The following is a 25848-nucleotide window of genomic DNA, read 5'->3' on the forward strand; positions in this document are numbered from 1 at the left end:
ACACATCTCCCTTGAAGTACAGACCACACTACAGGCCACATTTGTTCAAACAGAACAAGAACAAAGAGACCAGGTGGCGATCAACCTTACACACCCTCCAAAAAAACTGAAGACAAGAACAGAAAGGGATAGCCCTACACTTTAAACATTTCAATTTTCTTGCTTTGTTAAAAAGAGAATTCAAAAACGTGTTAGTTTTAAGAGTAGGTTTATTAAATCAGAATTAATTTAATTTAAAAAGGTACTTGTTCAAGGAGCTTCTCTAAATTGGAGGTAGATCTACTCTAAATCATATGAACCTGGTTTAGCCAATAACGAGATAATTTTTAGTTATTCAAAGATCCAAACCTATAGTGGCAGAGATGACAGAAGAAGAGTGTAACGACGGAGAGTAGAAAAACCATTCCACATTTTATGAAAATACTAGAAATGTGGAGGTCTTGTCCTTTGCTCATAATTATTTCATGCCTCCTTTGGGGCAGAGAAAACTCCCATCTCAGCCTTCCAGCAAACCAACCAGAGTCTCCGGAGAAAGTCGCTGAGTGTGTGCACAGCTGAGACGAGCTAATTAAATGAGGACGGTTTCTAACCGTAAGCCCCGGTTGTGGAACATTATCCTCTTTGTCACCAAGCAGCACAGTGGACCTGTTGAAAGGCACAAGAGTACCTGTTTGACGTGATCTTGTGCTGACTCTGATTATCCAGAGGGCTGGGCTGCTTTTTGTGGGAAATACAAAAACAGCAGATTCCTTTTATCTCAAGGCAGAGTCAGGCAACAGTCTCATTTGCTCTAATGGTGCCCTGTTCTTGTGTATGCGCCCTCCTCTGGAGCTGGCTGTACCACGAGGACCTCTGAGTGTGAACAGCAAATCAGGCCATCTAACAGCAGGTCACTTTACTGCCGCAACTCTGACACACACCAGCAGCCCTTGGAGCTTCTTACCCAATTTACCCTGCTTGCACACAAAAACTGTGTCATGTGACAATGAAATTGCTCGTTAGCTTTTTGAGAAATACAACAGTGCAAGACTGAGGTGCAAACAGCATATAACGCAGTAGAACAGTATAGACTACGGACAAAAGGACAGACTGGACAATGACGGACAAAACAACCTTAAAACAGACAGAAATACTGAGTCAAAAAAAACGTTCCCCTACAGAAGTATGTAAATAAGAAGGCAGAGTGTACATGGCAGACGGTGTACACAGCTGCTTCAGGCCAATAGGAGAGTGGCCTGAGAGGACAGGGACATGAAAGGCAGGTTCGTAATGAAGGATCACTTCAAAAGAACTTGTAAACAATAGTAAGCACATTTCAAATCAGCCATGCACTTAGATAAATCAGCTGAAAATAACACGCCCTCCATCTCAGGAATCATTCCCCAAACGCAGGCAGTCCAGGGGACAGCCAGTGGATTTTCAAATCAAAAGAAAATATTTATGTTGGAAAATAAATGTCAAATGAGAACTAATTTAGCATGAAGACTGGCTAAAGGTCTTGCATATAGCATATTATACACAGAGCCGTCTTAATGGGACATCTGTCGTGTGCCTCTGCCCGTTGTCATACGTTCACCCTGAAAGGTCACCGCTAAAAGCTACTTAATGCTTCCTAAAACAATATGCATCCACATTCTGACTAATATCTGAAAGATCAACATTATAACAAGCTCTGCATTCATCTGCCTTCCCTGACAAAAATAAGAAAATAAAATATCCTCTAAAAATCAGACACAACAATCAGCTACATACAATGGGTGTCTAATAAGGCCTGAAAAGGTCAAACAAATCTACTTCTAACAATGCTAATGACAAACTACACCACTACTACACAGCAGCTAAAATGACCACTGGCTTCTACTCTCAGCTAAATTGTACTTGCTCACCTCAGACCCAAGAGCTTAGAGTGAATAATCAGTGGGACTGAAGTAAAAGCGTCTTGCAACGTCCAGACGTGTGTAGTTGTGGAGGACCCAGGCCTGTAAGGGACTGTTGTCACAGTACTGCACTGTGGGGCCGTAGGTGCCGTCGTCCAGACGGTTGATGGTCAGACATGATTGGGTGATGATGTGGAGGAAGGTGTGCTTCTGTGACAAGCCGGGATTGAAAGGAACAGATGGTGGTGAAGGTAATTCCGAGAGTCAGTCAATAGGTTATTGTTAAATTAATCCATCTGTTCTTCACAGACAACTTTTCCAGTTTAATATGAGGTGATTATTTTTAATGACAGTGAATTTAAATAGAAAAACATAAAATTTATTTAAGGTGTTCAAAACCTGGACTTAATTTCATCATATTGTCAACACTGAGTTTATGAGAGATAACGTTTTAATCATGATTGTGTCAGGCACCAAATTCCCGGTATAAAAAAATGTAATCTTTAAACCTTAAGGATGACACAACCAATCAAACAGGGGAAGCACATATCAAAACATCTGAGCCAAACTCTACCTGAATTACCACATAAAAATGTTTGTACAAATCACCATCACCTTAAAATAAGACATTAACATTGCACACAGTATTTTAATACAGATATAAATAGTAACATCTAATTTCTTGTTTATACTATAAAAGATTAAATTCACAACCTTTTTTTTTATTGTTGGTTAGTGGTTATTGTCTGATCAGTCCCCTTTACCCCCCTTTAAACTTTGTTTGTTAATATTACACCCATTTAATCTTTGGCAGAATAAACCTTATATTTATTTTTGTATTGTATGGATTTTGACATGTATGGTTTGTCTTACTTTAAGGATTTTTTTATCAGTTATTTATATGGTAATTGAGTTGAAATATGGCTCAGATGTTTGGATGTTTGCTCCCTTTTTTGATTGGTTTATTTTACAACTTGTGGAAATATGCCGCGTTTATTTCATATCGGGATTATTTCATTTATGAGTTTTTGAGTATAAATAGCATCCCAAAAACTCAGAAAACAGAACAGATAACATGGGTGCCTCACACATTGCCAAAGACTGTCATTCAACATAATTAAACCCAAAATTAATAGATATGGTGTCATTCTGTCACAGAACGCTCAAAGTCATCAACATGGGAATCTTTCTCTGCCATCCATCCCATATGGCATGAAGACGACATTACTATAAATTTGCTGTTTCATATTGTGAATTTGATGTCCATGATGAAATTGTTATGTCTCTTAATGGTGCTCACAGTGGGCAGGAATTCAACCTTTTTTTCATGCGATTGCATTTTCCAACACATCTTTCCAGTTGTGAATTAAATAACATGGAAGATCATAGCTGACCTCTTTGTTGCTGGAAAGATACAGTAACTAAACCATTAGTCTCTACTACACTAAGACCAAACTTAGGTATACCAAAGGAAAAAGCAGAGCTGGATAAATTCAGTAGATTTTCTCTCTGTGTGAATAAGATTAGGGGAATGAGTTTAACTGCCTCAATGTATGTAACTGGTATATTCATGAGTGATTGTTGGACACATCTTATTTCTGGCTGAAACAGCAGAGCAGGTGAAAAAGAATGAAAGTTATCTGTTACAGCTGGTAATGAATACAGCAGGAATACGGAAGAGTCAGGTATTCCTGTGAAAGTGAAACTGTTGACCAGATGAAATGTTAATGGTACTGTAATCACCCAGGATTCGGTCCCTGTCCATCACACTTGGGCTTAAAATAACCTCGGCCTCTGTCAGCGATGAAACCCCAATGCTGTTTACAACAGAGACCAGTCCTCTTCGTTTATGAATTATTCAATTCTTCCATATTAAGAATGCACCCAGAGAACAACGTGTAATGAAAGGACTTCTCCTAGGGTTTGTTCCATGCTTGATGAAAAGGCCTCCAGGCTTCCTCACCTTGTTATATCTACATGTCAGCGATATGACATCTCAATCACTGATAGATAACACTGTATTCAGTGCAGTCTTTTCTAACGGTCTCCCAGTGGTTTAAAAGAAATCACATAAATTGTTAATGTAAAAGATGCTTTTTGTTTTGAGTCCACAGGGCTTGAGGAGAATATCGTCATTCTGCTACGATGTAAAATTTTTGTTTAAAGAACCGGCAACATCTCTTTCTGCCTTTGACAGAATATTGATATTGTAAGACAGTTTGCATAACCAGGACTATTAAGTAAAATTAACCTCTGCAGTTTTTTTACTTTGATATCCAGCTAATCTTTCAGTTAATCTTTGTCATTTTGGTGCTTCTATAAATAAACTGTGGCTCACTCACACATTCATATGTAGAGTACATCTCTAACATAATTTTTTTTGCAAGACTGTTGCAGTAGACTGCATTTGTTTAAGATGCACGTTACTGACGGACTGTATTTGCTTTACTTAATTTTATGTGATGAGTAAAAGAACTATAATTTTAAAGAATAAAGAATCAAAACACAGATTTGACTTCACTCATCTAACAAAATATAATAAACCATAAATAATCTACTCTAATAACCACTGACACACACAGTTTTGGGAGAAATCACAACACTCAAAGACTCAAACTATGGGGCAATATCCAGGAACAGCGACTTTAACAGCTTACCTCAAAATCATATTCCCACTTGCCAACATACTACGTGAAAGAAGAGAACGTGAGAGAAGAGACTCAGCTGCTTAGGGTGGAAAAAGCAACTCAACTTGTGTGCTGCTAAAACAACTGACACACAGCACCATCTGGTGGCAGCAAACAGGTACTCCTTTCCCTACTTTGCACAACCCAAATCTTTCCCAATGACACAAATGCAAACAATCAATCAGCCGTTCTTCAAAGTCCTTTTTCCAAACATCAGGCATCAGGAAGCAGAGAATGGCCACCTGCAATTGCAGCCAGGTTGTGGATTATTTGGCGGCTTTGGGGGAATAGGGATCCTACCTCGGCATCGTACTCGAACATCTGATTGCCCTTCATGTGATGACACTTGAGCATGACGACGGGTCCGTTGATGCGAGAAACGTCCAGACAGAGGTCGTCTGTCCTAATTTCTTTATCCGCCGTGTAAGAAAACACCTGGGAATCAAGACGTCTCTATCAGAGGATGAAGCATCAACATCATTAGCTTACCTTTCAAGAAATGTATGCAGTCATAGTGCTAAAAAGTGTCTTTGATGAGAGGACATCTGAATAATTTACATATATTTATCCGTGATTTATTTTGGATTTACAGCCTTCATGGTTTTTGCTAGGGACACACCAATTATGCAGTTGGCAGTTTGAAGATCGTCTGTATCAATGTTTTATCTGCCTGATAACCGACAAAGTCAATGAATTAAAAAGTGTGCTACTTTGGCTGTGCTGCAGCTCTGTGTCTGCCAAACCTGATTTGTATAATTTACTGTACAACATTAGCACAGTTTTAGTGCTTTCTACCCCATTTTCCATGTTGTTCTGTTAGTTCAGGGTTACATTGAGATGCTGTGTCATGCAGTGCAGCAACACACAATATGCAAGGACAGCAGGAACAATGATTAGACCAAAGTACAATCAAATTCTTGGCACACACCATCTTAAAATGCCCAAGACTTCGTAATGACCCACAGCATGGAGCCAAATCGACAAAGGACTTCACAAACGAGAAAGAAAAACTTGGCAAAAAAACAAACTTGAATTGTATTGAAAATCTGTAGATTGACTTAAAAGTTGGCAATACAAACACACTTTGCATCCAACCTGATTGAGCTCAAGCTTTCGAGGGAAAAAGAAATCCCAAAGCTCATGTATTGAGGATAAAGAAGAATCAAAGGCTTGGCTTGTTTAAAATTAATCTAAAAGAGATTTATTCTACATTCCACTTATAACACTAAATACCTTGAAAAGTTTCCAGTTAGTGTTTGTAGCACATTGTGTGTAGATACTTTTAAAAACAGAATTGAGATTACGAACAGTAAAAGTGTTACTTTTCCCCTCACCTGGTTTCCACCCATTCCGTGACAGTTGAAAAAGCCAACTTTCTCGTTCTCTTTTCTTCCCATGTTATCCACACACTGGTTGGTCTCAACATTTCTGATCTACAGGCAGGAAGAAAACGAAACATTACGTAAGTTAATGTAACTCTAATTTGAAATTAACTTTCTGTCTCTAGATACAGTAGACTAATTTCATACTTATTAGCAATTTAACCAAACAGAAGCCAGTCAGGTCCTGTGTCTCATTAAAAAAAATAATCATCTTCTCTAAACCCCCCCCGTTCTCTTAGTGTTCATTACTTTCTTCTTTTTATTGCTACTGCTGACGTTTTATTATCCAGGGAACTTTTAGTGTTACACTCAGATTTTATATTATCTCAGATTTTATATTGTTTTTGATTTTATATTATATATAATTTTTTGGTTCCAGTATGTCTTTTCTTTGTCATACATGAAATGAAACAAAATATCTTTGGGGTTTGGATAGTTTGTTGCTTAAAACAAGAACTTATGCTATACAATAAATAACTGATCAAACACAAGTCACAGCTTTGGGGTTGTGGAAACTTCACGTGGCAACAAAACTGACATATACAGTAGTCATCACAGACAATTTTAGTGACTAGTGATTCATTTCCAAATTGCAATCATGAACAAATGCATGTTTATCACCATGTTGATCATCAGAATATTAATCTGCAACTATTTTGATAAGCCAATAATAACTTTAGTCATTTTATTAGCAAACATGCCAACTATTTGTCAATTCCCATTTCTTAAATATCAGGATTTGAGGCTTTGTCATATATCATTATAAACTGAATATCTTTGGGCTTTGGACAGCAGGCATTTTTTTTTCTTTTTTGACATTTTATATGTAAAAATGATTAATTAACAAAATCCTTCTCTACATAACGTACAGTATATCATGTCACAAAGTTATCCATATTCCACACATTATCTTCACTTTTACAGCTGGATATGTGATCTGACTGCACAGCCTGACTGACTTCACAGTCAACTCAGCTTTTTAGTGAACTAATGCTTCCACAGAGCTAAAGCTCAGCAGGCTCTATATGTTGCCTAATATGTCTATCATGCAGGAACAGAATGGCCTTCATAATTAAGTGATAAAAAAGCTAATGGTTCCAGCTGTTAAATAAGGGCTGACTGTGTGTTATGGAGGATGAGAATCAGTCGGCAGAGTTCTGGTGTAGAGGAAGATTGGAGCTGAGGTGCTGCAGTGGTAAAAGAGAGAGAGAATCTGCTGGTAGTGCAGTAAAGCAGAGCAGCCCAAATACATACAATCTTCCACTCCTCAGCTCTATGCTGCAGGATTACAACCTCTTTCACCAGTTCTTCAACTGTCATTACTTTTATATGGCCCCCGTCTACTGTACAGACTGAGCCCTACATGTCAGATATGACTTTACACCATGCTGCACTGATGTCGACACGGAGCCACGGGCATCAAGAAGCAAATTCAGGTCTCTTTAAAACTTTTCTGTGTGAGGGGGAAACTAACTAATAAGAAACTCAAACTTCTGTTATCTTAAAAACAATTAACGATGAATCATTACGGCTTAGCTTCAAATTATCACACAGTTCCCACAATTCCCTTTCTCATTTCTTAAGAAACTACTTTGTATGCGCCATCTCTGCCTATTAAAATAATCATTTGCTGAAAAATATCCTGTTTTTTCAGATTAATAGAAAGGGGAATACATCTTTTAATAACTGCACAATTTGCTGGTTAACAATTTAAAGATATTTAAATCTCTGTAAATTCAGAGACTCAAATTTGCACTTAATTCTGCCTTTAATCATTCATGCTTGCTTAGTACAACAAAAAACTGGGCCATGAGACTGTATACATGAGCCTTATCTCAGCTACCCAGCATTCATAGCAGAACTGTGTAAACATGTGGGATCAATACCGACTGCATGAACATACCCTTGTTTGTTTATCCTACACGTTTAATATGAACAGCTTTGGATATTTGGTTTTATCTCAGTTCGTTCAGCTTTTGCTGGATCCTGAGATTTCCTGATTTATCTCGGATTGATATTGAGTCTTTCTGAAAATATAACCTGGAAGCTACAAGGACACACAGTATCTGACTGAATGCAGAGGGAGGCAGTCTGCATATGCTGCATCATGGGGGATTAGAGTATGAGAAAGCTCATACTTCACCAAGTGAGTAGTATCTTCTCGGGATCTGGGAGTCTGGGTAGATGTTCTCTAGATACCAAGAGAACGATTTGCACTTCAAGGCCTCGCGGAGGTCTTTGCGGGAAGAAACGTCTCCGTAGTCCACGCGCATAACACCTGCAGACAAAATGCCAAGACAAGGATTCAGGCATATGTATCACTGAACATTATCAGTCAGTGTTTACATTTTTAGAAGCACAGTTCTGTTTTCCTGCACCACCAATATTAAACACCAGAGGGACCTTTTATATATAAAAAAATAAATAATATAAAAATAATTTGCAACCCTACCTGGTAATACGGGCTTTTTGGGTGGTAATGGAAGGATTTTCTATTAAGTAACACATAAATCACTTAATTTTTGCAAAGAGGGAATGTAAAAGGAAACTACGGTAAGTCAAATCCTATTTATAATAAGGCATCTACTTCAGAAACGAACAAATGCATCAATTGTGGAATACTGCGTGTCATGCTGTATTTCATTTTAGCCAAAATGGAAACAGCATGATGTATTAGCCTTGATCTAACAGAAGACTGAGGAAGAAATTAGATAGTGACTGGGCACAGACACTTACAAACACATTAGGCAGATGGTTTCTTCCCAGAGTGCCACTTATGGACTCATAGCTTGCATGTAGATAGATCCAGGGTAGTACATTATAAGGAAAGATTGGGATTGCAATAAGGTAAAATAGTATGAATTATTCAAAACCAGCCAACATGTAAGACCTAGTACAGTGTTGTGTATTTATCTATCAAACACCAGCCAGACAATGCAAACAGCACCTTCTGCAACACCAATCCCATTTTACACTTTTAATCTGGGAAATAAAAATTCTCAAAATTGGTGGATAAAAGCTAAGAGCTGAAGACATCGCTTCCTCCCCTGGCTCTCTACATCCCCTTCTTTCTCTCCCTCTTTGTAGGGCCAGAGCATCACACGTTACAGATGAATAGTCTGTTTGATCTTAAAATCACCAGTGCAGAAAAGGGACAAGGAGGGAGATGCACTTTAAATAGGATCACTATATGCCACCACCAAACTCAGCCTGAGCAACATACTGTCTTCCTCTGCTCTAATAAGTGAGGTCTGACAGCAGTGTGGCCCAGATCATTCTCCCTAACGTTCTGGAGGAACAGACTGTCATTGTGGGGTCACAATACGCAGAAATACTCATCCATCACAACCGTGGCTCCATCTGCACACCTCCAGGACCTGAGAATCCTGCCAAACTGTTAGGAGGAGAAGGACATAATTTGAGCCATAAAGATGGCAGTCTTTGATGATCCCTATAGGTTGGCATCTAAAACACTTCAGAGATTTACGGACCACTGATGTCTGCTAAAGAGTAATCACATTACTAAGTCAACAGATGGACAATCCGCACTGTCCTGAGCTCTTTCAGAGAGAAGTCTGTTTAAAGGAGACCATCTTTGACAAAGTTCTGAACTTAATGTTAGAGGAGCACTTAAAAAATGTGTCTGAAATAAGGAACTAATTAATCCCGTTTGGGTGTACAAAACAGATTCATTCAATTGACCGAGGGATGTAAAGAGAATATAATTCTAATGAGTGAGATTAAAAAACCATGGCAGAAATGAAAGATAAAGGGCAGACGAGTCTTCCTTTTCACACAATTTGCTAATGTAATACAGAAGCATGAGTAATGAGGATGTCATATCGCTTTGACGTGGTGTAATGAATAAACATCTATCAAATCCCTGACTGAACTACACATTCCCTAAAACTTTTAAAACATGCAGAATCCATGCCATTTTAGCTAAGTGTCCACATGTGACACTTTTAGTCCTTTGGCAGAAATGCTGTGGCCTGCAGCTCTGTACCGGTGTAGATAGAAGAATCCTGTGAAATCATCCACCAGACTTCAGCCAGGCGCTGTGTTCTTGTGAGACTGGCCCGTTCCTCGGGAACGTCGGGGTGGCCTTCCGAAAACGTGGCCCACGTGCGAACATGTTACAATTTCCAATGAGCCTCGCACTGCAGATCTGCAGACACATGAACCATGTAGTTTGGTATATAAGTATATAGTATATTAATTATATATAATATATATATATTATAATATATTATATAATAATATAATAATATATATATATATAGCGTGGCATGAAAGCAGACAAATACAGTCAATACAAACTGATTCAACAGTTGGTAAATGCCAGTTCCCTTATGTGATTGTTCCTCACCTTGAAGTAACACAGAAATTGAATCAAATCTGTCATCAATAGGAACCATAAATGCTTTCAATTCTGAAACAAAGAAGACTTCCAGTAGCAAGAGACCTGATTATTCCCCACTATCTACATTTTGTGTTTTCTTCTACAACATCTAGCTACGACAGTGGTCACTGTGTCAACTGTAGACCTGAGACCTAAGAAAGAAAGCATTAAACAACTTTTATGCCCTTCTTGTGTTTCATTCATTAAGAGGTTTCTTTTTAAAATCTCTCTTTTCCCTTTCCCTTTTAACCTGCATCTTATAGTCCAAGAGAGCAGGAGGTGGTCTTAAGCCTGGACTTTATTTCCCCTTGTCACTGCTGCTTGTAGCAATAAACATTTTATTGTCTACCACTGTCATTTCCATTTAGTCATGCGTGAAGCTGCAAATCAATCAATGTGCAATCTGATGTGAGCTATTAATAACCTCTTTTCCTTTTCTCCCTCTAAAACATTGAGACATTCTAATCCTAATGTGGATTTTGGAGAAGTAAGGGCATCATATTTCACAAAACTTATATTTCCATAATTCATCTTTCTTTGCATCTCTCCCTTGAATCTTAAGTAGAAGTGGTTATGATTCAAGGAAAAGATGCAAGTGAGTGAAACGTTAACACTATAAAGGGAGATGGCATATACCCGCTGATATCAACCAACTGTGGTGGCATGATAGCATCGAGATAGCGTCTGTCACTCACTCGAAAAGACATTTCCAGGTTCTCTCCGCCCCAGATATCCATCCCTGGATCGTAGCTTCCTATTTCTTCAAAGTATGTTTTGTCTATGGAGAATAATCCTCCTGCCATGGTGGGAGTCCTGCAAGAAAAGCCCGAAAAATCCTTTTGCAATATTGCATCTCTTCCTGTTGTATTTATTAGTACCATAGTGTAGCTCTGAGGAACAAGAATATAATAAAGACCAATTTGTTTGACAATCTGAAACAAAGCCTTAAAGGGGTAATTACTTTTATCTTTTAAATTACCCTATGTTAAAGTTGGCACTTAATTAAGGATTTTGTTTGTTGCTGGGAGTGATTTGCATCCAGATGACAAAGTGTGCCTTGCTTTGTGTATCCAAAAAAAGGCAACTGTCAGCAGAGTTTCTGTTTTTCTATTTTTTAAATAAAGGAGGTCATGCATACTAGGACCATAACAGAGCCCAATCACTCTATCAGGGTGCTATTTAGGCAGTTGCCTGCATCAGTGAGATACAGAGATAAAAGAAAGATCTATTTCTATCTGCAGGATAAAAATGGCACTTTTCACAATGTGTGAAGAAATCTAACTATCCATGTCTTCCCTGTAGCCTGCTGCCGCCACAGAGAAACTCACTCTTGCTCTTTTTTGTATAATTTGACCTACTTTCTCTTAATTCTTAATCAAAAATCATCCCACAAGTGGAACGTCAGAAACACATTCCTCTAAAATGATCTCAATTTAGCTTCAAAAGGAGGACATTTTCATTGAGTACCTGACAGGAAGTGTTCTGTCCCCCTTGCGTCGATCCATCTCCCGCTGAGGAACAGGGTACCAGCGAAAATTCAGCTTCCAGTTGAATCCACCATAGGTCATATCTGAGCCTGCCATGTATTCAAACGTCTCGTCACTGATGACATCGATGATAGGGCACACCACTGATGTCCTGAAAGTCAAATACAGCACAAGATTTAATGTTGACATAGATTCTATAATAAATGCAGCACTGCTAAAGATTTAAAAATAATATAAACACTTCGATTTTTTTTTTTCCTGATTAAATGCACAACAGTGAAAACACAATCAAACGCATTTTAAACAAGTGTCATATCGTGACAGTGTATCTCAGAATTGGAAAAAATGTCCTGATATCACAAACCTGATATGAACCAGCCCTTTCGACCCTTCATTGATTTACCTAAACAACCTGTATGATTAATCATGTCAACTAGCAGTCAACTGACTCTATACTATGTGCACCATCTCACCAAATAAACATCTTGTCACTTGTCATGAACAAAGCTTTGGTAACTGGAGCAAACTTTTCCCTCTATGGCAGAAGCAGACGATGCAAAATGATTATCTTCCCTTATCAGCAGTGTCAGGCTCAAACAGTGTATTCTTACTGATACTTTGCTTTCTCTACAATATTCAGATAGAGCTTTGGCTCAAGCATGCGATGATGCAACTGAAGTGAAATGTGATGATGTCAGTAATATTAAAGCATGCTTCAGGACGGAACAGGCAGAAGCTTAACAATGAGAAGCTCATAAGCACTGTAGCAACATGCTCCTCAAAAGTAGAATCCAGTTGTTGTAATATCAGCGTCTTAAATGTCGTTATTCTATTTGAAATATTCCGTGTGGTCTATTTTGGCTCCTACCTGTCTTCTTTGATGCGTGCCAGCAGGGGCTCCAGCCAACCAACAGTACACTCGCAGTGAGCGTCCAGGAAGGTGATGACCTGACCTTTGGTGGCGGCTGCCCCCCTCAACCTGGCTCTGATTAGACCTGATCGCTGCTCCATCCTCAAGATCCTCACTGGCACCTCCAGAGTCCGCACATAGTTCTCCAGTTTCTTCTGCAGGAAGTCTGAAACAAAAGAACAGACATTCCAGCAAGAGTGCTCTTGCAAAGTAATGCAATTCAACAGAACTTAAAGAATACGTCAAATAGCCATTAGTCAATAAACTGAAATATGACTCAAAATATAAATTGATTTTCAAAATTATCGTCAACTAATTTTGTAACAAAAGGTTGGTTAATATCCATGTATAATCTATTAATCCAGAATATAATTGGGTGATTAATTGATAACACAAGCAACTGTGACTTGTAGGATTATATCTCAATGTAGTTGGTGGTTTTAATGTAAGTAATCTTAGTAAAAAGCTACGCCGTGTTTCTTATATTCCATGTTTGGTGATCCACTAAGCTTAGTTTAGAGTTTTGTGTCCCATGTTGGTCACATTGATCATCAGCCTACCTTAGTTCAAAATGTACATCCTGTATACTTGACTACAAAAGCTGTTAAGCGTAGACTCCAAACCTCGCTCGCTGGCATCGTCGACTAGCACGACCTCCATTAGCAGGTGTCTGGGAGAGCGGTTGATGACACTGTGAACTGTCCGCAGCAAGGTGCTCCAAGCCTCGTTGTGAAACACAATGACAATGCTGGTGTTTGGCAGGTCATCTGGATACAGCTTGGTCTTACAGCTGATGGAGCAACAGTAAAAACAAAATGAAACGATCAAAGTAAAATTGAACAGAGCAAAGTTAAACAACGTTTGAGTATCACTGAGCCACAGATATGAGGAAAGTTAATATGCAGCTCAATTTATGACCTCTCATGACAGGTTGCATATACACTCACCTATAGGATTATTAGGAACACCATACTAATACTGTGTTTGACCCCCTTTCCGTTTCCTGTGGCATTTAAACGATGCCCAATTGGCACTAAGGGGCCTAAAGTGTGCTAAGAAAACATCCCCCACACCATTACACCACCACCACCAGCCTGCACAGTGGTAACAAGGCATGATGGATCCATGTTCTCATTCTGTTTACGCCAAATTCTGACTCTACCATCTGAATGTCTCAACAGAAATCGAGACTCATCAGACCAGGCAACATTTTTCCAGTCTTCAACTGTCCAATTTTGGTGAGCTCTTGCAAATTGTAGCCTCTTTTTCCTATTTGTAGTGGAGATGAGTGGTTCTGCTGTTGTAGCCCATCCGCCTCAAGGTTGTGCACCCCTTATGAGGTCATAAGTGGCAAGGTTTCCTCCCCTTTCCTCTGCTTTGCCCACCCAAAAGAAATTAGCCCACCCATGAGAGAGAGACATTATGGATTTCAAACGAGCAAAGTGGCAGTTGGTCAAGGACACACACCCATCCATGGATATTTTGAACACACATTTTATAGACTAAACGATTCATTAATTCTACACACATTAAAAAAAAAAAAATCATAGTGGCTAAACTAAACTTAACCATGACCAATAACACCTGAACATAATCATTTGTATCCTTATACCTAAACCATACCTGGGCTAAATGTGTTGGTCTAAGACAACAGTATTGTTTTGAAACTGAAGTCACAGTGGTTCACCGGCAGCCCATTATATTGTATGAAAAGTGTCTGAGGTGGAAATCTGAGTGTGTCCTACTGTTATCCAATGCAACCGTCAGTGCAGAACATTGTCATATGGGATTCACTGACAAATATCACCAAAGAAGGTAGAAAAAGTGAAAGCAGTATTGACAGCTATGTCAGCATGTCCTCGGCTTGATGGGCTGTCTGTCAAAGCCAAGAGTGAGTATCTGGCACAACTTGGGACGGCGCCGTCATGGATGATTTTGAATAAAGAATGAGCTGCGTTTCAGAGGTGGAGGAGGAAGTGGATAGCCGGGGCAGAAGGAGGGGCTGTGGGAGGTGACGGAGGGTGAAAGAAGCCATCGGAGCAGACAGCATTGCTAGTTCAGTCCTATTTATTCAAAGTGACAACACTGACTGACACAATTAGGCCAGGAGGTTGCCTTGAAGGCAAAATGTTACTGCCGTTCAGAGGCAACGACCGGCAATTCTGCATGGCTCTGAATATTTTTCACTACACAGCTGAAGAGATTGTGCAAGCTAAGCTGTAATAAAGCTGCTTTAATATTTATATTGAGTAAAGGATAGAGCCATAGTGGACAGAAAAAAAATGTTGCAAACAGCTGAATGTTCAGTAAAAAAAAGGGTTTATCTGCACTTTGCAGACAAAAGATTTTTAAATGTGCATCTCCACACTGCAAAAAGTCTTAGTTGGTGTTTTCTTGGTATAGGCAAGAATAGCATAAAAACTGTGGAACTGTGGGAGTGAAAAAAAGACATTCCTGTGGCCTATTTCTCATGGTGTATCGGACTGGCAGAGCCTTTGGCATTCACTTAATGAAAGTGCTGTGGTGAACTAGAGCTTGGTTCGAATATTTAAACATGAATCACATAGATAATGTCTCCACGAGAGGCGAATGCTGGTGCATATCAGCAGCCTTGGATGAATGTGCTTATGTTTCACACAAATTGCACCCTGGATGATCAATGTTTTTAAATCTTTCTTATGTTTTTGTCCCTTTTTTTAAACACTTTAGTTTGGGCACCCAGATAGCTCAGTGGGTTGAGCGGGTGCCCATGTACAGAGGCTTGCTCCTCGACGCAGCGGGCCCGGGTTCGAATCCAGCCTGTGGCCCCTTTGCTGCATGTCACCCCCCTCTCTCTTTCCCCCTTTCACTCTGTCTGGCTATCTATCTAATAAAGGGAAAAAACCCAGAAAAAATAACTTAAAAAAAAAAAAAAAAAAACACACTTTAGTTTTACAGTTATTTTTGGAATTGATGGTCAATAAACCTAGGAAATATATACCTAATGTTTGAGTTAGAAAAGCAGAAATTAGGAATTATATAGACTAAAATTAAAGGAATGTATGTTGATGGATAGTCACCGACTGGAATATGTCAACTTTTAATCAATACTATTTCAAAAGCACTATTTTCTCCAAAGGCCATAAAATTGAATAAGACACCCCAAATTTAATGAAAGTAGAGATCTGTACTTGCTAAAGAGCGTTGTGTGGAATCAATCATGTTATTTTGGGTAATTGGGTAGTTAAAAAGAACATTGCTATAGGAAGACAAGTCAATTTGACCCGAGGACAACATGAGGGTTAAGTGCTCAAGTTATTTTTGAGTGACAGTTAACAAAACCCTACTCCCATTCAAATGTCAGGGGAAATGTATACACTTTAGGGATCTAATGGATTTGGCAGTGAAACAATGGCCAAAATTTCTTTAACCCTCAGAATATAATGCTTTGATAGTTTAGAGTATTCTATCTGCAATGCTGTTGAGACTCTTTTGACAAGAGAATTTATACCTGCTTCCTTGATAAGCCATCCAACACATTTGTCTGAATCCTGGAACAGTTTGTAGTGAACCCGCCATCCAAGTCTGCTCTGTACACAGAAATTAAATCCCAAGAAATAAAAAAATCAGCTGGAATGTCATCTTCTTAATAAAGAAACTGCAGCACCTTGCAATGTGTGATGGGTCTCAAAGGTTTGCCGGCAGTGGAAGAGCAGGGTGAGGACTGTATAATGCTGGTCTGCTTGAAAGCAGATGTTTGTGTGGGTGTGTCGGTGTTAAAAGGGTCAGTTGTGTGATTCACGGCATGCATCTGAAAGACACCCAAGCTTACGTACCCATCCAACCTCACATCCGGTAGACTCCTGTTAAGTGCGATTATATCGCTGGCCATTAGATTGAACTGGTTAATCTTAAAGAGCTCCTTCATTTTCTCCTGGTCATCCTTGGGGACATTCACTGCTTTGCCCATCTCCCCTGGACCCTCATGGCTCCGAGATATCACAGCTGAAACATAGCAGACACAAAAACAAACAAACGTAACAAATTGCATTGTAAAATAAATCACTTTGTTTGTACAGTAATTTCTTGATAGGGAAATCATATAAGAAGAACTAGAGAATGCTCCTCCCTGATCCCAGTCTGTTGGCTGTGTGCACTGTTCTAACAAGTGGAGAGAGAAAATGTTTTGGTGGTTTGTCAAGAACTTAAAGAAGCAAGATTGCAAAAGTGAAATATATATGTGATAAATGTAGTGTTATGTTGACTGCAAATAAAGCTTTAATGAAGGATAATGATCCAAATAGGCAGGCAAACTCAGTGGCTTCTTTAAATCTCCTTTAAAGACTCACTTTTATCGTTTGGCCTTTTCTTAACTTTTTTATATATTGCTAATATTGTCGTTTTATTTATTGTTGAATCTTAGTTAAATCTTAAGTATTTTATTTCCTCAATATTACAATTATAGATCTTGTTTTCATTTATTGTTGTTACTGTACAACACTTTGTAACTTTGATTTGAAAAGTGCTATACAAATAATATAGACAAAGGTTTTTATAATACATGTTAAAAATGTACTTCTTTGGCAAATATATAATCTGATGTTGTGAGAGAAAAAAGTGGGTCTCTAATCTTTTTTAATTGGTCCATGACAAAGGGAATGAACTACAGATAAATTCTGAGAGATCAGTTTTGTAGTGAAAATATTGGGCAGGGTTTATTATTTTTTACTCTTCGGGCTGAGGAGAGTGCAGCAAAGCATGCTAGTTCTATCTCTGTACACTAAAGGGTGAAGTGAAATTTTCTATGCTGGTGGGAAAAAAAACAAAGCATAGATGTAATTTTCCAGATCAATGAGCATGTACAAAACAGGTGTTTCAAGACAAATTCATGTACTGGCGGCATGCAGGATGACCACATATGAACAGTGTGTCATATTCCATCAATAACTCTACATACAGACAATGTAATCGCATTCTCGCTTGCACCGTTAGATTTTCCTCACACATAAGTGAATGTGGAAACAGACATTTAATACAGACTTCCGCTTAAGCCTTCTCCTGGTGGCTATGGCTTGGGCTGAGTGGGTATGAAGCTCTGCATAGTCTGGCAGCTATTTCATTTTAATTTTTATTGATTAGGAGGTCTTTTTCTAAGATTTGGGAGAACGTATTAATGAATCAATGAAAAAGTAATATGAAAGCAAAATCTTTTCTAGAATTACTTTCAGTTTTCTTAGCTCTATGCTGCTGCATTCAAATGCCTGCAAAACATCAGCGTTGCTGCTGCTGGGCAAAGCCAGCTCCTTTCACCAAAGGTAAATAACCTCCCACAGATTTATGACTGTGCTCTCTTTAATAATCTCTAAGAGCAGAGGCAGCGATTTCCATGAAAAGGAAGACACACAGTTCACATTTGCTGCATGGTCCCAGGTTAAGAGGATTCCCTACAACCCATCAGGGAGACCGGTTGATACCTGCTGGACTGTTAACCTCAACTGATCATCTTTTGTTTATGGCGCTGCTGACATTCTTCATTTGGACTCTGGCTTAAATCTGATGGACACAGCTCGAGAGTTGAGCTGGATGATTGAACAAAGTGTCCATCAAACACAGGCTCAGCCTCTCCAATACATCAGTCTACAGCTACAGATAAAGACGGGGTATGAATTTTCAGGACAAATTATACTCAAACCATTAACACCAGTCAAATTTTAAAAGTGTCAAATTATATCATACAGTATTGTAACCTGACTGTGAGAGTGGGTTTCTGAATAATGTGTGGAGCAGTACTGTCAGATGTGAAAACTGCAGAGGGCGGAATAGTTTCAGAATTTTCTAGAAGACAGTCCTCGGGCCTTGAAATAACAAGGAAAACTGTCATTCCTACTTTACCACTACATTTCTGGTAGCTTCATAACAAATTCAATGTTCCAAATAGCATTATGTGATACACTAAACAGTCAAAAGTAACTGTGACTTTGTCAGAATAATTTGATTCTCCTTTAAGGTAGCATGAATTTTGCTAAAGTGAACGGCTGATGAATGCCTTTAGTCCTATTTAGAACAAGGGGTTGTGGGGCACTTCCGCCTGTGGCCAAACTGAGTATTACAACGAAAAACAAAACTGATCATAACAACAAAAATGTTCACCTGTTCTTATCTCATAAACTTAGGAGAAAAACTAATTAAAGAAAACTTTGATCAGACTTAGAAGATGATCACCAGGGAAAGTCTCATTTGCCTCTTAGGGCATCCATATATAAACACACTAAAATTAAACTACAACAGTAAACATAGCAAACATGTAATTGGCTAAACATTTGCATTTTAGCAGGTTGACATTAGCTTTTAACTCAAAACACTGCTGTGCCTAAGGACAGCATAGTATAGCTACTCTTAGGCTTGTTTTAACTAAAGCATGTATTATTTGAGCTTTCAGGGTGAATTTCATGCCACTGATAAAACATTTAATTAAGCTGATACATCAAGGACCGAACGAAGATTTTGTTTTTAAGCTGTTAACTTCATTTATTACTATTTTTCATTATTTATACCAAATGTTAGCATATTTATGCTGCATTAGGGAGCCAGTTATTTTTCTTGTAAAAACTTATTACATCATGTTTGAAGTAATATGACTAGTTTACAACTTAGCTCCCATAAACATAATTTCTCACCCTCCTTGTTTCAAAATTCTTCATATATGATATGATACTATTGAATATAAAAACTTCTAGAAACTCAAATTAACTTGTTTTGCTTAGCAACACAGAAGGTAGCATAGGAAACATTTTTGAAGCCTGGCACACCCTCCCCCTGACACAGAGCATTCATTATAAAAGATGATAGCGATTGTGTGGGAAGAAAACAGTGGCTCGGTCTGTCCTCGGGTCAATCAGTCTAATGCATTGTCGCTGCCTGTAGCTTTATCCCAATCAATTACAGTGAAAAGGTTGCCCTGGCGCTCACAGGTAATGAGTCTTCTGAGACACAATCACTCACATTTCAGTGCTCAACTAAACATTCACATCTCTATCAACCTGTCCGTTATGTGATTATAAACTCCAAAATTCTGACAAATTAGCAATATATGCAACTGTAGACTCGCCAAACATTTGCCACGTTAGCTGTTAGCCTATTCTATCCTATTTTCCATTATTGACATGTCTTGTAAGAGCTGAGCTGAACTCTTGATCCCAGATTCTTCTTGTTGACGTGGATTAAGACACTAATCTGCATGAAGATTGTCCTCTAGCTCTTTCCATTCTCGTTATATTTGCAGGAAAAGGTCTGTGTAGTGGTGCCCAGTTGGAGGTTCTATCACAAACTTGATCCATTCTCTTTCCTGCATACTTTACCTCACCTCGTCCCTCTACTGCTACGCTTTCTTCCTGTGAGTCTGACCCAGCTGGCATTACATTATATATCAGAAAAGCTCCTGTTGAACACAAAACCACAGCAGGCTGGAAACAAAAACCACCCTGCAGAGTATGACTATGTTGTTTTGATGCGCACCTTCACCCTAACTGCAACGTGCGTTTTTTCGACAGGACCAAGTTGAGCGATGCTTTCGCAAAAAACAAAGATTCGTGGTAATTAAGATCAGAAGTCTTGTACAACTTCTTAGTGTAATATCTGTCTATAAATAATAATAATTCACAATAAGAATTATATTTTTGTCCTCAGCTAAAAGTAACATTCAACAAACCCTTTGATGTGTTCTCACCTCAGCTCTGTGCTGTAGCAACATTAATGCAATGTTACTATATTATTAGACTATATATTATTAATATACTATATATTAATAATAATAATGTTAATTTAATATACAGGCTATGGACAGCAGGCATGAGACGGGAGCGCTCCAGGCTCCAGGCTGCAGCCATACCCAACTCTAATAAAAAAGGCAGAATGCTCGCTCCCTGTGGGGTCGAAGATCCAGCTGTTCCACTTAGCGCTCCCTCTAGAGGCCTGGAGAACTTCAGTTGTGTAATCTGGATGGAGTGTTTATTTGTTGCAATCTGATTTTCTTTTTGTATTGCTTCTTTTTTGGGGGTTTGTGTGGTTTACGTTTTGCATCGTTTCTATATTTGCAGCGTGTTTGTGTATTTGGTTGCGTATTGACAGCGCGTTTGCTAATTGCTGCACGTTTGTTGTCAAATTAATGAAGTTGTTTTCTTAATTTGCTTATGTCTTGTTTATTTGCATGTTTTTTTGTTAAGTTGCAGGGCGTTTGCCCCTGTCACCGTAGTTAAGTTACTGGTGAACAAAGTCAAACATTTAGCAGCTATGGCCCAAGATATTTTTTGTGGAGACCATTAAAAAAAAAAAAAAAACTAAAAACTAAATCAACATCCATTCATCAGGAGTCCTGTAGCTTTAAGGAGTCCATTAATTTTGGCTACATAATAATTGACTGAATGGTAATTAGTGTGACCTTTCAGAAGGTTTTATACAAATCATATGGGGTAAATTGATTACAATCAAAAAGTGTAAAATGTGAATAAGTGCCAGATTAAGTGGAGGCTGTTCAGTTTTATGCTGAATGAATAAGATTCAACTAAAACACCTGCAGTTTCACGGACAAATTCTAAACATATATTTAGCAAATCATCATATTTAAGCTATTTCAAAGCAACTCCTACTTAACATTAGACTTTGGTATGGTAATCAGTCTCAGAAGCTGGCAGCTTTGGCTCTTTCTTAAAAGCAGCTTAGCAAGCCTCTTGAAAACCTGCTTACTGCAGGGCAAGTGAAGAAATTAACTACTGTGGTTTAGGAGGACCTCTGTAACAAACGCATGAACAGAGATCATTTCAAGCATAAAGTGCTTGCTACAGGTAAATTAACTAGATCTTTAACAGTCCTATTTGACAATCCAATTGGGCTGGAAGAGATTCAGTACTTCACAAAACTACTGTAATAATCATACTGGTGCTTTTGCATGTTCCATTATTGTTGATGATTGAAAATACAGCAAACATCATCGAGTTAAACAATCTAGAGAAATGATGGAACGTTTTAAGTCTACAGTTTATATCCACAAGCTGTTTTGACTCAATGCCAAAAAGTTAGATTCTACAAGATCAAAAATGCAGAGACCCTAAACAAAAAAGGAAAGTTGTTAAATTTTCCAACAATTTCTGCAAAGTCCTTTTCTTAAGACATGTAATCCTAAAAATAGGTTGTTTTTTGATTATAGTCTTGAAACCAATTTTATTCTCCATCCAAGTATATGAAAGAAAAAAACTAAATCAAAGCTTCATTTCATGTTATTCTACATGAACATTAATGTAGTTGAGATTGTCTGAGCACCAGGAGAGAAATCTACCTTCCCCTACTACTACAAAACTGAAATGCAGAAAACTATGTTCAAATCAAGCTGCACTACCACACAATGTAAATGTTACCTTGATAAAAAATAAATAATTCAGTGATGAATTTAGAAAAAACTGTATAGTTGTAGATGATGTGCTAGATGTAGTTTACTGTACAATATATAAAAATGTAAAGCAGTGTGTCATGTCATTACTTGAAACATGCAATACCACACACATGGACGTAATTTTAGGAATTAAAATGTCTGACTCTAAAGATAGGATTATTATTTATTTTCCTCAAAGCAGTTTTGGACATCACAAATTAAACTAAACTTGATTTTCTACTCTCAATAATTCTCCAAAACATCTGATCAAAAACCTAAAAATTTTAACATTCTCTGAGAGGTCTTACAATTCACTCATTGGAAGTTCCTTTGTCACCTTACTGCTCTTTTTTTTATAAAAATTAAACCAAATATTTCAATAGAAAATCATGAAAACTGAAAAACTTGGATCAAAACTGAAAGACAAGAGAGTAGAAAACATCCAACAACACATTCTACTGTGCAGGTTTGTTGGACAATGAACTACAAACCAAAAGAAAAGAAAAAAAAACGTACTCTGCTCTTGCTAAAGCGTCCCTTTTTATTTAGAATTTTTTACATACAAATAAAAAAGTGATGCTTTAGCAAAAGCAGAGTACAGGATTTTTTCCTTTGGTTCATACTTAATTGACCCCTGAAAGCTTTGTGTCCTATCACGTCTCTCCTGTGAATGAAAGGTGTGGCAGCAATGGTGTGGACTCACCTCGCAGAGCAGGGAGCAGCGAGCGGTCTTTCCTTTCATCACATTTATTGCACTCGCTGAAGTAGAGCAGCAAGAACACATCCACCAGCACCCACACTAAAGAGGTGGTCAGCACCACCTTACAGTAGACAAACCGTCGCATCACCTCCCTGGGACGTCAGCCAGGAAAAGCCAAACAAGGGGAGGGTCACGACAGTGCTCAGGAGCGCTCAGTCTGCTGGCTAGACGGTTGAACTCTGAAGACGGGACGAGGAAACAAGGAGGACACCATGTAGTTTTGACCAGGAGGCATCATCCTACAGGACAGAGAAAGCCCAAAATGAGTAGGTGGAAATCTAAATCTAATGACAGGAATCATGATCATTATTGCAGCCAACCTGCTATAATTGGGGATGAAAGTCAATGATGATCTAAAACAACCAATGTGTCAGCAAAATCAGTGAGAAACCACATTAACTGGATCCATTTGTCTCTTATGAAGGCTTTACCTTTATGTTTTCATAGCTATACATAAGAGATTACAAAGCATTTATTTTTTTATGTGACTTATGTTTTTATATTGTCAGAGAAATAGTCAGTAGAATTATTAGAATATAGACAGACACAACAAGGTGCAAAAAAAAGAACAAACACGCCAAAACAGACACTGTGATAGTGTGTTTTGCAGAACAAAACAGAGGTTATGAGTTAGATTTGAAACAGATGTGCAGTTGAGTAAGAAGACAAAAAGAGACAGTAAGAGGAAAAGTGAAAAGAAAAACACATACAGTATGACCTAATCTATACTGGATTTTTCAGAGCCAGATACCATACTAGATAAGTTTAGGGATAATGAGGTGCCTAGGTTGCTTCGTTAGGGGTTAAACAAATATTTACCGAATCCGGTAAATAGGCCAGATGTAACTGTTCCACAATGAAAAAAGTTGCTTTGACAGTGTCATCATAAAATTCAGTGTTTCCACTATCATTTATATTTTGTGCTTTGTGACTGATTTTGCTGCTGTAACACAGGAATTTCCCATTTTTCTTGGGATCAATAAACATCTATCTATCCATCCATCCATCCATCCATCATTAAGTCATGTCTGGTAGCCAACTCAGTTTGTTTGTGCTACAGCTATACCTGGCATCATGTTACCTTACATAAAAATGATCCCAGTGAGTTCCACTTTAGGGAGGTAAACAGCTTTTACATTTTGGGAAAGAGAGAAGAAGTGGTCTGAAATCAATCAGATATACCGACATATGCCTGATAATCTCATAATATATATACATATTTATGTATATATACACTGGGTTATTTAACTTTAAACGGCATGCAGAAGACAGAGACAGCCAGAAGTAAGGTCTACCCATAGACTGTATAAAATATGGACGTAGTCTCCTTGACGTCATTTATAGATAAAATGAAGAGCCTGACATAAGCTACCTTCCGGCTAATCCAAAAATGGTCAAAGAGGTGGATCATGGATAGAGTTGGGGCGAGCCCTGATTATGTAAACCTTTAAACCCCCAAAAGAAATTTTAAATGGTGATTTTTTAAAAAAAACAAAAAAACCTGCCCTTCGGGGGGTTCGGGTTTCACTAGCTTTTTCAAAATGAAATGCGCCTCGCTATAAGGGGGCGGAAAAGGCGGGGGCCAGCCGGGGGGGGTGCAAAACTCATGAGTTGGACGTTTACAGCTTTTTCCCAAAAGCCTTAAAAAGGAACGGAAGTCACAAAAAAACCCCCATCCGTTTGGTCCCCCTTTTGATTTAAAAATTTTTATCAACCCCCCATTCGCTGACCCCGGGCCCCAGTGGTTTTATTAAGCAAGGGACTGTAAAAAGCCTACATCGATGTTTTCTGATTTTAATAAACGATGTAATATCTTAAACTGAACGATTTAATCTCTCTGATTTCTTAATGTAAATTTTCCCCCAACATTTTCTTACGATTTGTTTTAATCAGACAAATAGCAAAAAAACCTCCATTTTAAAAATAAAAAAAGGTTTTTAAAAAATGTCATGTTGAGTCGATTCTGAACCAAACAGCTGTCAGATCAGCTGAGAGCTAGGTGTATCCCATCCTGCCCTGGGTCCACCTGGGTCTTGCAGTCGGTGAAAAGCAACTGGGCTGCCCGAGTCTTAAACCTGCGGCCACCTTGATCTGGTGAGGTTATCGTTGCCCACGTGTGCATGGCGTGCATTTACGAGACGGATGGTCTATTAGAGGTCACACTCAACTTCCCGTATTGGACCAATCCCAAACCTTTAACGTTTTTTTCCATTCAAAAGAATGAGTGTATGCTTATTTCCTCTTTACAGACTTCTCCCACTTCAACAGTAGTGCTGCTCGGACCATCTGCGAAGCTTTCACACCAGAGGCAACTTGTGGAGGTTAAATATCTCTTGCCATGGAATGTATGCCTCACAATATTTCTGAAGAAAAACAATTTTCCATCAAACAGGATTTCTACTTGACTGAAATTAGAGGTTTTTGTAAACTGAGAGGCTTATGAAAATTTAATCAGAATGGAAATGGAATAAAAAGGAAAAAAAAACTTTCAGCCATAGAGGATCAAACACACATATACCCAGCCTTTTAGGCATTCATAATATACACCGCGTAGTATAGTACATTTAAGTTTATTCTAAAGAGAGATTACCAAAAACTGTATGATACAGGACATGTGTTAAAGCCAACTGAGCGCCTGCACATGCAAAATGTAACATTTTTATAAAAAATAATAAAACATAATGTGCATATACATTCTGTATCTGATTGTAAATGCATTTATGTTTAACAACTCACCTCACTCTTGGGCATCTAGTGAAAACCGGCTGAAGCATCTCCTGTGGGGAATTTGAGTCCCTCATCTTTTGCTTGGTAATGTTTTTTGCACTCCACAACCCCACACTCACACCCACACACCCACAAACACCTCTTTGCACCCTGTCTAAATGTCCATCACAGGGTCTGACACCGCTTCCTGGGCTAACTCCTTTCTTATTCAAA

At 38.4% G+C, this 25848-nt stretch overlaps 1 protein-coding gene across 1 annotated transcript in view; it reads right to left on the reverse strand.

The window, feature by feature from the left end:
• galnt13 (polypeptide N-acetylgalactosaminyltransferase 13) overlaps positions 1–25848 on the reverse strand; it is a 34316-nt gene that overhangs the window by 6233 nt on the left and 2235 nt on the right. The window contains 12 exon segments of the mRNA XM_032529938.1: positions 1887–2087; positions 4535–4564; positions 4865–4999; positions 5899–5997; positions 8085–8238; positions 9962–10106; positions 11040–11161; positions 11816–11986; positions 12704–12911; positions 13369–13535; positions 16561–16729; positions 22852–23147. Coding sequence (XP_032385829.1) covers positions 1902–2087; positions 4535–4564; positions 4865–4999; positions 5899–5997; positions 8085–8238; positions 9962–10106; positions 11040–11161; positions 11816–11986; positions 12704–12911; positions 13369–13535; positions 16561–16729; positions 22852–22993 — 1728 coding nt within the window. The 5' untranslated portion in view covers positions 22994–23147 and the 3' untranslated portion in view covers positions 1887–1901.

Source organism: Etheostoma spectabile, chromosome 11, assembly GCF_008692095.1.
Source record: "Etheostoma spectabile isolate EspeVRDwgs_2016 chromosome 11, UIUC_Espe_1.0, whole genome shotgun sequence".
NCBI lineage: Eukaryota > Metazoa > Chordata > Actinopteri > Perciformes > Percidae > Etheostoma > Etheostoma spectabile.